The 13306-nt window shown below is 34.9% G+C and overlaps 1 protein-coding gene across 4 annotated transcripts in view; it reads right to left on the bottom strand.

Annotated features, from left to right (window-relative positions):
• The window catches only part of MYOF (myoferlin), a 65728-nt gene that overhangs the window by 38045 nt on the left and 14377 nt on the right, over positions 1-13306 (bottom strand). For all 4 annotated transcript variants that reach the window (XR_005953462.1, XR_005953463.1, XM_041415577.1 and 1 more), the window contains exons 5-17: positions 13047-13131; positions 10754-10914; positions 10138-10266; positions 8819-8881; positions 8656-8706; positions 7054-7084; positions 6472-6587; positions 5138-5264; positions 4569-4672; positions 3564-3632; positions 3398-3441; positions 2860-2942; positions 955-993 (exon numbers count right to left, since the gene is read on the bottom strand). Coding sequence is in view for 2 of the 4 variants with exons in the window: in XM_041415577.1 (XP_041271511.1) it covers positions 955-993; positions 2860-2942; positions 3398-3441; positions 3564-3632; positions 4569-4672; positions 5138-5264; positions 6472-6587; positions 7054-7084; positions 8656-8706; positions 8819-8881; positions 10138-10266; positions 10754-10914; positions 13047-13131 (1102 nt within the window). In the remaining 2 variants the exon portion in view is untranslated. The remainder of the gene's footprint in view (positions 1-954; positions 994-2859; positions 2943-3397; positions 3442-3563; positions 3633-4568; positions 4673-5137; positions 5265-6471; positions 6588-7053; positions 7085-8655; positions 8707-8818; positions 8882-10137; positions 10267-10753; positions 10915-13046; positions 13132-13306) is intronic.

The raw sequence follows: 13306 nt of genomic DNA, 5'->3' as shown, positions 1-13306 counted from the left end.
TCACCTATAATCTGCACAATATAAAATAAAGATTTGTAGTTCTTTATTTTGCATTTGGCTACTTTCACATCCTTACCTCTGAATCTGAAACAGTTCAAAAATTGAATGAAAAAAAAATCATTTGAATAATGTCCAATTTTTAAAAAATTCTAAGACTGAACTGCTCACATCACACCTCAGTATGACTAGGTTTAAGATGCAGATATGTGTTAAATTAATGCATTCACTACTTACTGATGCTAATAAATTAAAGAGTATAAATTTAGAAACATATAGAGAACAAAAAACCCCTCCCAAAACTGGAATAAAAATAATTTATTTTCTATTTTTTTTAAATTTAAAATTCAATTGTTTACTTTTAGAAGGCTAATGATCATGCATAATATAAAATGACTCTGAGAAATTATTTCACCCTTTAACTTAATATTACTTTATTAAGAAAGGAGGATAGTAAATGAAGTACCACGTGGATGATGTTGATTACCTTTCAACTGCACTCATATTTCTTTCTCACTACTTAAATATTTACCAGAAAGTCTTTCAAAGCTGGATGTTTATATAGCATGTTAAGCATAAGCAAAACAGCCACTAATTATTTTAGGCAGTTATTGACTTCTGCAGGGCTCTGCAGTTGCAAATATACCTGTGATCTCATAGCCAAGTTAAAAATGTCAAGCCATTGTTAGACTAAGCACTCTGTAATCGAAGCAACTACATGCTCATCTCTAACACACAGCTTGAAGCACCAGCCAAACAGAAATATTTTCAAACCAATTCCACTGCCAAAACTGGTTTATAGAGTTAGTTATGTTTTAGATACTCTTTAATCACAATGGTGAAATCATTTAGACAAAGAATTATTAAAAATATTTTTTAAGCTGATGGAGTATTTTAGGCAATACTCTTCAGTTTGGGCAATGGAACACAAAATCAGTAACAGGTGAAGAGATAAACCTTCATATGATGAAGCCCCTGTTTCCGAAGATGAAAAATCTATATTATGAAAAGAGAAGTAGTTATATGACGAGTGACAATAGCATTTAAAAAAAACATATCACGATACATCTCCTTTAAAAATCAAGTTGAAAGGCTGAGACAAAAAAAATTTCATATGGGCTAGAATTTTGCTTCTGGTTAATATATGAAGGTATTACTCTTCCTGTACAAATTCCAAAGGGGAAAAACCCAGCATATATCCGACAAAATACCTCATTTTAGTGCTTATTTTTCAGCTTTGTACAATTCTCCTCCACACAAAATACAGATTTATTTTTAAAACTACTTTTAAAATCTTCAGGACATTTTAAAACCCCACTACATTTCAGGGCCCTTAGGGTATCTACATTTGCATTTACTGAGGACTATAGACTAGCTCAGTTTCACAATCCTTTAGAAGCCAGAACAGGTTTCAGCACAGCACTAAAGAGAAGATAATAGAAATGGCTATTCCAATGCCAGCACCTCAGCAGAGAGAGAAACCAAACTAATCTCCCCAGTTACTGAGTGCCTGGGCTGGAAGTGTAAATGCTCTGTGACTCAGCTGCAGTTCAGGATGCACACTCAGGGGAGTACAAAGTTCTCCAGAGCTGAATTCTCCCCAACAGCCCAACCCCTCTGTCTTGGCTTTCCCATTGCCTTTTTCTTTTGCTTCTGGCTGTGCACAGGATATGTAAGAAGAATGTTTGCATGAAGTCTTACTTAACAGCAGTCCTTCTAAGAGGATGATATTTTAAGCTTTTAAGTGACTGAAAATACAAGTCCATCCAATTCTTGCCTCCAGTATAGGATTGGAGCCACTAACTTTGTTTTTAAATGCCTGATATAGCCACCAACTTCAGAACAAATTGGTCTGTCTCAGACAAGTACATACCATATAGATTTTATAAATACAACTGAAAAAAAATAGTAATTCAATTCTTATTGTGACAATGCTGAAAATGGTTTTGAGACAGTGTCCTTCAAACTACTGTAGACAGCCAGATAAATTCATGTTAAGCCTGTTTAACCTTGAGCTTTACAATGGTGTTTGGATAACTAATATGCCAAGCTATGTTCACTAAAAAGATAAAACAATTTCTCTGGCAAGTTAACACAGAATCCTAGTGTGGGAGCTGGTCCAATTGTATGAAAGATCTTGCTATAAAAAGAGGTGATTACAGATATAGATCACAAAGAAATGATCAATAATCACAAGATTATATTAGAATATAAATGTAACTGGATTTTTTCTATTATTTTCAAAAATATGGCAGAAAAAGTATTTCTTATAATATTTTAAAGAAGAGTTTTATTACAAAGCTATTTCCCAATAGGAACAATATATTAGGCACCTCATGTCTTGCCTAACTTGTTTTCTTGTAGTTAATCAGTTTTGGGTTTTAGCTGTATGAAATGACATATCCAGCCACCTCTACTGATTGAAGCATATAAATCAATTGTCTGCAATCATAGCAGTGCAATCAAAATCAGAGTTACAAAACAGGAATACAGAGCACTCATGCAATGAGATGCAGTCTTCTGCCTGCTTCTAGTCAGCTGCTGATCAGAGCAGAGACTGACCCAGGTTCCCAAGCATAAATTTACTCAGTTCATTAACATATATATATAGTGGAAAACCAAATCTTGAATTACTTCTATTTCCACCATGATGTGGTTTAGTCATTAAAATTTGAATACTTTACTTTTAAACATCCCATAGAATGTTTTCTAGGAGCATCGTCTTGAAAATTTCAGGAACAGACAATCCTGTTGCCAGGGAATTGAGGAACTATAGATAAATATATACTTTCTTAGAACACTGATTTTTGCCATTCTGTGTAACACAAGAAAGATAGTGTGTTATACTGCTCAAGCAATTACCTTCAATCTCTCCTCCAGAAGAAGCAATTTTTGAGAGACTTAAATATGTTGTTCCGACTACATCATTTTTTGTAAGTCGATCCCTACAAAAAAGTTTAAAAAAGGAAGATTTTATTTAAATATAATGCTGGTCATCACACATAGTGGCAAGCTACTAGTACACACTTTTTCTATGACCTGAAATGCTTCAATATTACTAACAAAACCAGTAATGACAAGTTACAAAAGTGGGCTCTAGACCATGAATAAGTCACCTGACTTTTACACAATCATTAAACAGTGATAGTGCTCAATTCTCACTGCACATGATTAAAAATAATCTCATGTTACACTAATCAGATCTCTGGTAAAGAAACCATAAAGGTTTAAATACTCTCATGCACTGTAAAAATACCTGACATCTATAGAACCAAACTTTTCTTATTACCTTATTTTCTTTTCTTATGATATTATTTTCCTTTCTTATTATCTTATTTTCTCATTCTTTGCTTATTATGATTTAGCTTCTTAATTAATTTGATTAAAAGTCATAACTCACCAGTCAACAACTGAAATTTTTATTTTCTCACACATTGAGGGAAACTAAAAAAAAAGAGCAATGAAAGTAAAAAACTCATTATTTTTTTCACCTCTGCAATGTTAATGCCCTGAGTTAAAAAAAAAAAAAGGCTGGTTACTACAGAAACAAGGGTAAAAAAACTGACCTTGATTTGAAGATAAATAATTTGATTCCATTCTGGATTAGCATTTTTCTCAATTATGTTTGTGCAAACCTGTCAAAAATGAAATCAAATAAACAACAGAACAACATCAAAGATAAAACAGAAAAAAAAGTATTTACTAGCTAAGAATTAGGACACATCATCATCTGATTGGAAAAATTAGGGGTAGTAGTAAGTGAATCCTGGATTAATGCTGCAATGAGCCATTGATGCTCAATGAGTTTTCCACTGATAACTACTCTTAGAGTAATCTGCATGTGCAGCATTAATGACTTTCAGAGGAAAAGGAAAATATTGAAACAGTGTTCAAATATAAGATTTGGGTTACCCTATTTTTTTTTTCTTCACTAACGACAATTAAATGAAATTATTAAAGCTTGATATTTCCATAAGCCACAATTTAACCTGCTTTTAGCACTGCAGAGAAATGAGATGAAGGAATTACTTGATTCCAGCTTTCTTTATGCAGATTTTAGAGTAGATGAAGTATATATCATAGGGGAGAGGCTGCATTATTTGCTGGTCATGTCTTCTAAAGATCTTCTACACTACTGGGTGTGGTAACCTAACTATATAGCATATTAAATGACTGACAAAAAAATTTACTAGTAATGACTATAAGCTGTGCAATTGTGCTCCAGATCAAATTTGGCATTCTAAGGAACATATTACTATTTAAATGTACAAATGCAGTAATCTGTCCAGAAAGATCTGTATCACCAAGTACTAAAAGCAATCAGGAACAACTGGTAGGAAAGCAATCTGGCATATGCCAGTTCTAGCCTTTAGTCATACATTCCTTTCATTAGTCATCAGTTTTACACCCTTTCTATTGCACCTTGAAGTTTGTCATTCTACAAAGTTAACTTTATTTTTTCATTTTTTAAATTTCCATAGTTCCAGTAAACTTAAAATTCATGTTGGCTTATGAAATCTGTTCTCAGGACTATAATTAGAATACAAAGGTACAGATATTTACTAAATTACCTTTTTCCCAGCAAAAGAAACTTCTACAAATGGATCTACCAGGTTTTTCTTGTCTGCTTCTCCTCCAAATATTTCCTTGACAGTTTGTGCAAAAGCGTCATCCACTGGAGAGGTGTCAAAGATTAAATTAAGGCCGATATTATTATTATTATTATTATTATTATTATTATTATTACTAGTACTATTCATAAATAATAAATTGCCCATTGTAATCTTACCAAAATCAACCAGCTCACAGATCTAGGAAGGGTAAAGTCTAACCTGATAACAAAAATTCAGTAAGTGCTGCAAGTAAAAACTGAGAATTTTGGCTAAGGAGCAATTTTAAGAATATAAATTTTTCAAACATCATAAGAAGTGCTGATGTGCTCCTGAATTTAAAGGCATCACAGTATTTGAAAAACATTATACATGAATTTGAAGACATTGCTATTTGGCACAGATGTAGGTGAGAAAATATGCTAGTAAGGGATAAAATGTCACCTGTATTCTATTCTGAACAGCTAACACAAATAACTACTTCTAACAGTATTCAAACGGCAATGGACAAGTAGGGAGAAGCTGCATACTCTGTGGAATGTCCTCAGCTCTGTAGATTTTGAGAAGGAAAGTGACCCATCGAAGTGCAGTCCCAGCTGGTAATAAAAGATTGCTCTCCACATCATCACTTTCATTATCTCTCTCCCTTTTTTCAACCTGTTGGGGGATACAGTTGTAGACAAAAAAGACAAGGCAATGCATAGAATTAGAATTAAGGTGGTTAGCTAAACTGTTGATTAGCTAAAGACTAGTATCAGTTTAATGATGAAGAATGAGACACTATCAAATTATCAAGCCACAAAAATTTAATTCTAGCTAAACTATTTTACTTTCAGTTTTATCTCCAAAGTACCTATCAAATTATCAAGCCACAAAAAATTAATTCTAGCTGAACAATTTTACTTTCAGTTTTATCTCTAAAGTATTAAATTGCAGGAGCCCATTATAATCACACTTTCAAAATCATCATCATCAGACAATAATGATTTTGGCACATGTACAATGCCAACTTCATGCAAATTTCATACTCATCTCATGAGAAGGCATTTACTGCAATTAGAAAAGGCTTATAAGTCTGATATAACTTGCCAGAACTTACTGCTTCCTCATTTAAAAATAAACATACCACAAAACAACTTGACATATCCTTGTGATTTCAAGAAGCGTGAGGATAGCAGAGAGGAACAGTTAATATGAAACTAAAAGGCAATCTGCCATGGTTCTGGGAACCACATTATATTTAAATAAGGAGAACAGTATGCAAAAATATCAAACAGGAAAAAAAGCAGAACTTAAACTACAGGTAATAGTCAGGTAAGAAGAGCATTACAAGCAAAAACCACCAGTTTTCACCTTGACAGAACAGCAGACAGGAAGGATGGGATTGTTGAAACTACCTGCTGCTTTCATCTGCATCAAATTACTTGTGCCTGACTTGTAATTACTGCGGGGTCTCATCTTCACCAGGAAAAATTTGCTAGTACTCTGGATTCTCTATGGGCTTGTCTATGTTTTGTAGTAGTGGAGACATTCCTGGCTTAGTCCTGGAACTGGTATCAGTGTCTCTGCATGCTTAGCTATGCTAGGGAGAGTTACATATCAGCTTGCATGCAAAACCAGGCTAACACATCTCTGCTTCCAGTATGGGAAGAAGCATCTACAAATGGTAGAGGTTGCTTAATTGAGCAGAATAACAAAACAAGCTTTGAGTTAGCCACTTAGTACAGGATGAAACCACTAGTAAATTCTGTATTATAAATACCGCTCACATAGCAAATTATACAGTATTAAAACAATGTTGGGGGGACATAAAAAAGTATCTGTGGGATGGAGAGGGGAAGAAAAACATTTAAATTAAACTTACTGGTGGCTCATCTCCAGTTCCCAGGACAAATATGCTGACTTTCATATAGCCTTTGGCTCCTGAATTTGTATCTTCAGGATCACTCAGCAAAAGCCATTTTCTCATGACTGCATGGCCTGAAATAAAACAAACATTACCACCGGCCCCAGCAATGTCCATGTCCATCCATGATGTCACGCAAATGGCAGACATCATATAAGCAGTGAGTGATTTCAAAAGTATGCTTTATCCTAAATTACCCCAATTATTTAACAAAACAATCCTGTCCTAGACAGGTCTCAATAGTGCCATCCAAAACAAGAAATCTGGCGCTAAACTATTTTGGCATACTAATTCAGGGACATAGTTATCAAATATTTTTGCATTATTTTTCAGATTTTAGGTCTTTGATAAAAAAGGGGCTTGTACTTCATTGTGAATTCACTGAAAACAGTTATTTATTGTTGGATTTTTTGAAGTTTATACTTAAAGCCGCAAACTTAAATAACTTTACATTAAGTTTCTTCTTTTACTTTAGAAATTTAAGGAAACATTTCAGCTTGTAGTTTCAAGGAAAGAAGTTCTGTAGCAACCATTACTTACCAGGCTCATCATAAACATAGCCAATGTCAATCTGAAATAAAGATCAAAGGCATTACCATTGAAGAAATACCAAAACAGAAAAATGGTTGGGCAACTCCCCCCATGTTTTTCATGGGCAGTACTACTTTGTTCTCTTGGTGCAAATAGAAGGCAGTTTACATAGCTAGAAGGTAGTTAATATTACTAGGAGGAGAAAGAGAAAATGCCTTACATTGGAAAAGTAGGGATTTCAAAGGGATAGAGCAGCCAAGAAGAAAATGCAAGAAAAGATCATTAGAACTAAAGCATGCAGTTATTTTCTTTTCTTGGATCCCCAGCTTTTTCATTTCCCAGAGACACAAGATGGGGCTGGCATACTGCTTTTTGAATTCCCTATGCTCATTCATTATTTTATGTTCAGACAGGCTTTTCAGAACACTTCTTTTCCTTCTTCCTGCTCAACATCTCATCCTTCAGTTCCAGAAGTGAAATTTGGTTTTTTTTAATGAATAATTTCCTTTTCTTTAGTAAGAATTAGGACAGTTTCTTCCCCCAGCGTGTCAAATCTGGACAAGATTGCCTCATTCATTGTATCAGATTTTAAACATGTTCAGGAATGTAAGTATGTTTGCTCATGGCAGTTGGGGCCAGTATTCCTTGCAGGTGAAGTCTGAAAGGGTGATTTTCTAGGCAGAATTACCCTTGCGGTTTCCTGTTGGAATGTGTGCCTGCAGGAACAGAAAGCAGCGGAGTGACGTGCTGTCACCTGCTTAGTGAGTAATCAATCTTCCACACAGCAAGACACAGCAATACACCACTGACTGAATCACTAGAAATCACAAAGAAAATAAGCAGTGAGAAGCAAAAAGCAATCAGCTTTGTGGCAGAAAGTGTTTCATTTAGAAAAGAGCACTCTTCCCTCTTTGGATCTTTTTGTAAAAAGCTGGTCTGGAGACCTATTGAATTTATGCAGTACCAAATAAGCAAGCAGAAAAGACAGCCAGTACTGATACTGAAAGTGTAACAGTGGATCCCAGTAGCCATTACAAGGGAGTTACATGGGAATTACATTACATGGGAATTCTTGGCAGGCAGATGTCTACTTCCCAGAGCTGACAATAACAAATCCAAATAAAGACCATCTCACTAATACCACCAGAACTACAGAAACTACTTTAACTAAATGACTATTCCATCATTGTTTTTATTTAACTTCTGATCAAAGGAAGACCTCTCCACATTATTTGAGAATGTGTATCTTTATGTCACCATACATACCACTATTCTGCCTGTCAGCTACCTAAAAAAATCATCACTTTAAACCCTACTTCACATCAAATAATCACCTGACCACAAAAGAAGAAAAAGTTACCAGGACGCAAATTGGATAACTTGGTATATAAACCACACAATTTTTTTTAAACAATACTCTTCTACTCAAATAAAAAAAAACCTGCTTACTAGTGCTTTGGGCAAATGGTCTCTAGCTTGAGAAGCAAGATATCATCAGGTCCTTGACCCCATGAAAAAGAAGTATAAATTTAAACATTTAAAATCAGTACTTAAAATTTTTCTCCCTTTTTATTTAATTTAGTCCCAATATGGAGCTTTCTTCATACCCACCTTAAATTCACCCATTAGACAGTCTGCTCGTAGAGAGTGAGAATCATACACCTACAAAGACAGAGGAGCATGAAACAGGAATGTTCCTAAACAACCTGGTGAAATGGCCGGAGGATGCTACAGGTATCCAGCAGCCTTGGGAATATGCACTGGCTTTTCTTACCCGAATGCTAACAGTTTCATCAAGCAGCTCTAAAGGAGTCATGTGCACATTGTAGAAAAATATCTGTCAAGGTAAAAACAAGGAAAAAACCCTGTCTTAAAATGATATACACATAATTACTTGAACATAAAACGCAAAAGCATTATTTTAAGAGGCGTGTGAAGCATGCCTGATACAGTACTTTTGCCCCACCTCCTTGCTGGACATATTATGCGGTAACTTAGTGCAGAATGAAAAACTGAATTTAGTAAATTGACTCAGTACAACACAGACAAGACAGTCACAACATCCACTTGAAAAAAAAATTGTCATCATAACTGTGCTGCAAACTGCCCTTTGCTCCTTGCTCTGCACTTCATATTTTTCTCAGGGAACAACTTCAGAAACTATAAAGTTCATTTTCCAGAACATTAAATTCTGGTCTAACCATCTCTGTTGTAGTTGTCATAGAGGCCTTGTTTAGGGTTAGTGGTGATAGTGATTCCTATTCCAGTTTTAGACTACTATGGATATTGAGACTGCCAAGGAATTGTTTCAATATGAGGTGCAACCGACTTTCTGCCCTCCTTACTTTTTCCATGGTTTCATAAATTTTGACTGCTACCTACAGCTGAGTTCAAGTTTTAAAGTTTTATAAATTCCTTGCTCTTGCCTGTGCATGTTAAATATGCTTGCCATGCAGTTCCAAAATCTTTGAATTTTCCACACGTGCCCAGATAATGAGAGTCATCCTCAGCATTTTGTCTATTACACTTCAGTTTTGCAACATTAATCTTTCAGCTATCGGATCGTTCTTGTGTCAGTTATGTGGCTTTGAATTCTCTCCAGTTTTTCAGTGTGTTTGATGCACAGAACCCCTGTCTGGACAGAGAAATCTAGTTGTGCTTTTACAAATCACGGGTAGCAAGGCAGTGACATCTCCAGATTCTGTGTCAGTCCTATGGCATTGCACTGAGCACTCATCTGCACACACCACAGAGGTCTACAATGATTTCTAATTAATTTTTCTCTGATTTTTATAACACACAACAATTCAGATTGATTCTGTCACATGGCAAACTGCACCAAAGAACACATTCAATATGTCTCACATGAAGTTTGACTTCCTTCTAGATAGTTTTATCTGCTAAGACTGTCAGTGACAGAGATGTGTTTAGTGATGTGAAGACATAAATAAAGGGACTGGGAATGGCATAATGCATAATGACCCATAAATATTAGTAAATCTTTATTATTTGATCATAATGAAAGCTGCATTAACTACTTCTCAACATTTGACAGCCTCAACACTTCAGCTACAGAGTTCTTGTACCACTTACTTCATCAAAAAATGGGTTATTTCCTCTTTTGATTCTTGTTCGGTGTGTCTGACCACAAACATGAACTTTGACTACTGGTTTTATGTTATTTCCAGGCAACTGACGACCTTCAATGACCCTAACGCGAATCTGAAAAAAAAATTAGATATTTGTACTAATTCATTCTCTATATTATCTATGATCCTGATCACAGCAATTCTTTATTATACCACAAAAAACGTTAGCCAACACCTGAAGTAGCTGACAGATATGAACCAGACTTTGCAAGCTTAATTATGACAGTAATTAATTTTACAAGACAAGTTAATTATTTCACTGAAGCTTTTTCACTTGCCTTTACCATACATTTTTGAAGCTGCTACAGTAGTTTGAAATCTGTACAACTATACAGCAAATAAGGTTCATCCCTATTTCAGTCAGAACTGTACAAAATCAGACATATGAGTAACAGGAACATTTGAGGAATAAGTTTGAAATACTGCTTTCAAATGAAGAGGCTAATTATCTCTGTGGTGCATTAGATAAGCTGACATTAAATTATGCTCAGGCTGTGTGAAAGGAAGAGTGTTACGCTCAGCAAAAAAAGGGAACATGCAATATTTAATAAATCTAGTACCTGAAAATCCTGTGGTTTGTTAGAGAGGATTCTCCGTGTTTTCTTTCCTTTGGTGATGCGTTTAGCTAACTGGGCTTCCTTTGTGCCACCTGGAACTGTTGGTGTGATACCACCAACTGGACCATCCAACCCGTCCTCGTAATCTCCACCATCTTCTCCATCTCATACAGCAAAAAAACAGTGCAATTAATAAATAAATAGCAGAAAGTGCTGTTGAAGTTACAGGAGTAGGAGTCTGATATCCAAGAGTTCCACTAAAATTCTATTATTAGCTCACATCAACAATGTTTTTGCCAACTACGTTCTTCCAACTCCTTTTGAAAGCTAGTCATTTTAGCCTGCTTAAGAACAACTTATATCCTAACCAAACTAACTCTAGATCAGTCTCTCTTCTGGATGCAAAGCGTCTAATACAATTCCCATACATTTTTAAATCAACCAATTCAAGCCAAGCTGAGCTGTGATCATTCTCCAACTAGTTCACAATTCACCACAAGGGATTCATTTTATTCCAGCTGAACAAACATTGCTGTTGAATGAGTCTTGCTGTTTCCCAGCAGCAAGACTAGGCTATAGCACAGCACTGGTTTTTAGTTCAGAATCTTGAATGCACTAATACATTTAGGGTCTGCCATCCAAAATAAAACTGAATCCTTCTCCACAATATTTAAATGTGGAATAAGTTTTTCAGTAAGGCTCTTTGACAGTTCTGAAATCAGCATACCTCTGTGGAAGAGAGTTCTACAACCACATGACACTATGATACTGAATCATACTCTGAGATTCCAGTATTGCAAAACAGGATCCATAAACATCTAGACCACAAAAGTGGTCACTTCCTTGTGTTTCCAGCTTTTCTTAACTGGACAGTGACTATGGTAAAATTTAGAGGAAGAATGAGCTGTGTCACTGGTGGTTGGTATTAACAGAATATATTCTAACTTCATAAATGACAGGCTGATGATCACTTTGTATAATGAAGTCCTTCATGGTCCTTGTAAGAGATGCATAAAACCAGAGAGACTGACATACTATGTATTTTATAAGCAGAAGACCCCACCCGCCTCTCTAACAGCTCTCAAAATGCATTTGCCTGAATGGATCCATGCAGCTAATTACATACCCTAGCACTTAATTTTAATTCCTGAAACTGAGCTGTAGCTGTATCATAAAAGTGATTTCATTTCATGGGAAATAGGTATTTACAATAACTAACTAAAGTGTGTTTGATAATTCACACTGAAATAATTTTCATGCAGTTTCTGGATGCTAGCTAAAAATAATTATTAATAAATTAATATAAAATTAATTTCAATTATAAGATACAAATTTTATTTGTATCTTATAATTGAAAAAAAATTAAAAGCTATCAAATAATCCCATAAAGTGAATTTGTATTTTTAGCCTTCAAGTCCACATTTCTATAAAATTACTTTGAAATGCAGTAATTTAACACACAACTTTTGTGTTTATATTACTTATCCTTTCACTTTTCAAGAACACCTCTGAGAGAAGTCACTGTAATCAAAATTTCCCTCCAGAAGACTCCTGATTTCAATTTTTTCCTTCTTAGCTTACTATCTATCACCAAATAATGGTCAAACTGATTTACTTCTCTAAAATAAATTTACAAAACATTTATTAAACTTCCTTCTTTCTTCACAAACACAGCCTTGATATCAGGCTTATTATTTTCCAAACAAATGCAAAAGTTTGTTACTTCACAGTTTTGTTAAGAGTCTGTAAAACCAGATCTCAAAACTACTCTCAGCAAAAGCCTGGTCAATATGATATACAGAAAGAACAAAGAATATTCCCTACTGATCATAGTATTTAATTGCCTAGTCAAATATCAACCTAATACAAAATAGTGTCTTCCAAAACTTAATTGTTCTACAAGGGAAAAGGGGTTTAACTAATCAAGAAAATTTTTTCACCAAGCTCCCTAACATTGAAAGTAATAGATGGAACAGCTCTGCTTTTTGGTTAGCCCTAGAATTGCAGCAGTTAATTGCTACTTCCTTGAGTATTCACAAACCTTTCTTTCCTAAACAAAAGCCATTTTGAAAAGTTTTTAAACAAACAGAGAAAATTATGCTAAAATCCATTTTATGTCAGGAAATGCCAATTTTTTTCTTAGCTTCTGAATCATCCTTAACTTCTTTGAAATGACTATCTAACAGTCTTGACATGCTTGCTTCTGGTGAACAGTGCTGCTGAATCACCTTCTTGCCTTACCTTAAACAGCTCCTAGAGCTTTTAACAAAAAGGTTTAGAGAAAAGGATGAAATACCTTCCTGTGCACTGGTCCCTCCTGGATCAGTTGGATTTGCAGGTCCAGCTGGTGGCTCATATCCTACTACCAAATCAATTGTTGCCTGTAGAAAAATAGTTTTTTATGGAGCCCACAGTATTCACAGCAGCTGATTTAAAGCAGTAAGTTGTTCAAGCACTGTGCATGAACAGTTAACTATTCATGGGCACGGCAGTTTTATGAAGTTTCAGCTACTAGTAAATCAATAAACTATTACTAAGCTATATATACATACAAAC

The sequence above is a fragment of the Onychostruthus taczanowskii genome, unplaced genomic scaffold (genome assembly GCF_017590055.1).
Source record: "Onychostruthus taczanowskii isolate IOZ18803 unplaced genomic scaffold, ASM1759005v1 scaffold5, whole genome shotgun sequence".
Classification (NCBI taxonomy): Eukaryota; Metazoa; Chordata; class Aves; order Passeriformes; family Passeridae; genus Onychostruthus; species Onychostruthus taczanowskii.
The sequence above is the reverse complement of the archived record's forward strand: the minus strand, read 5'-3'. Positions and strand labels throughout refer to the sequence as shown.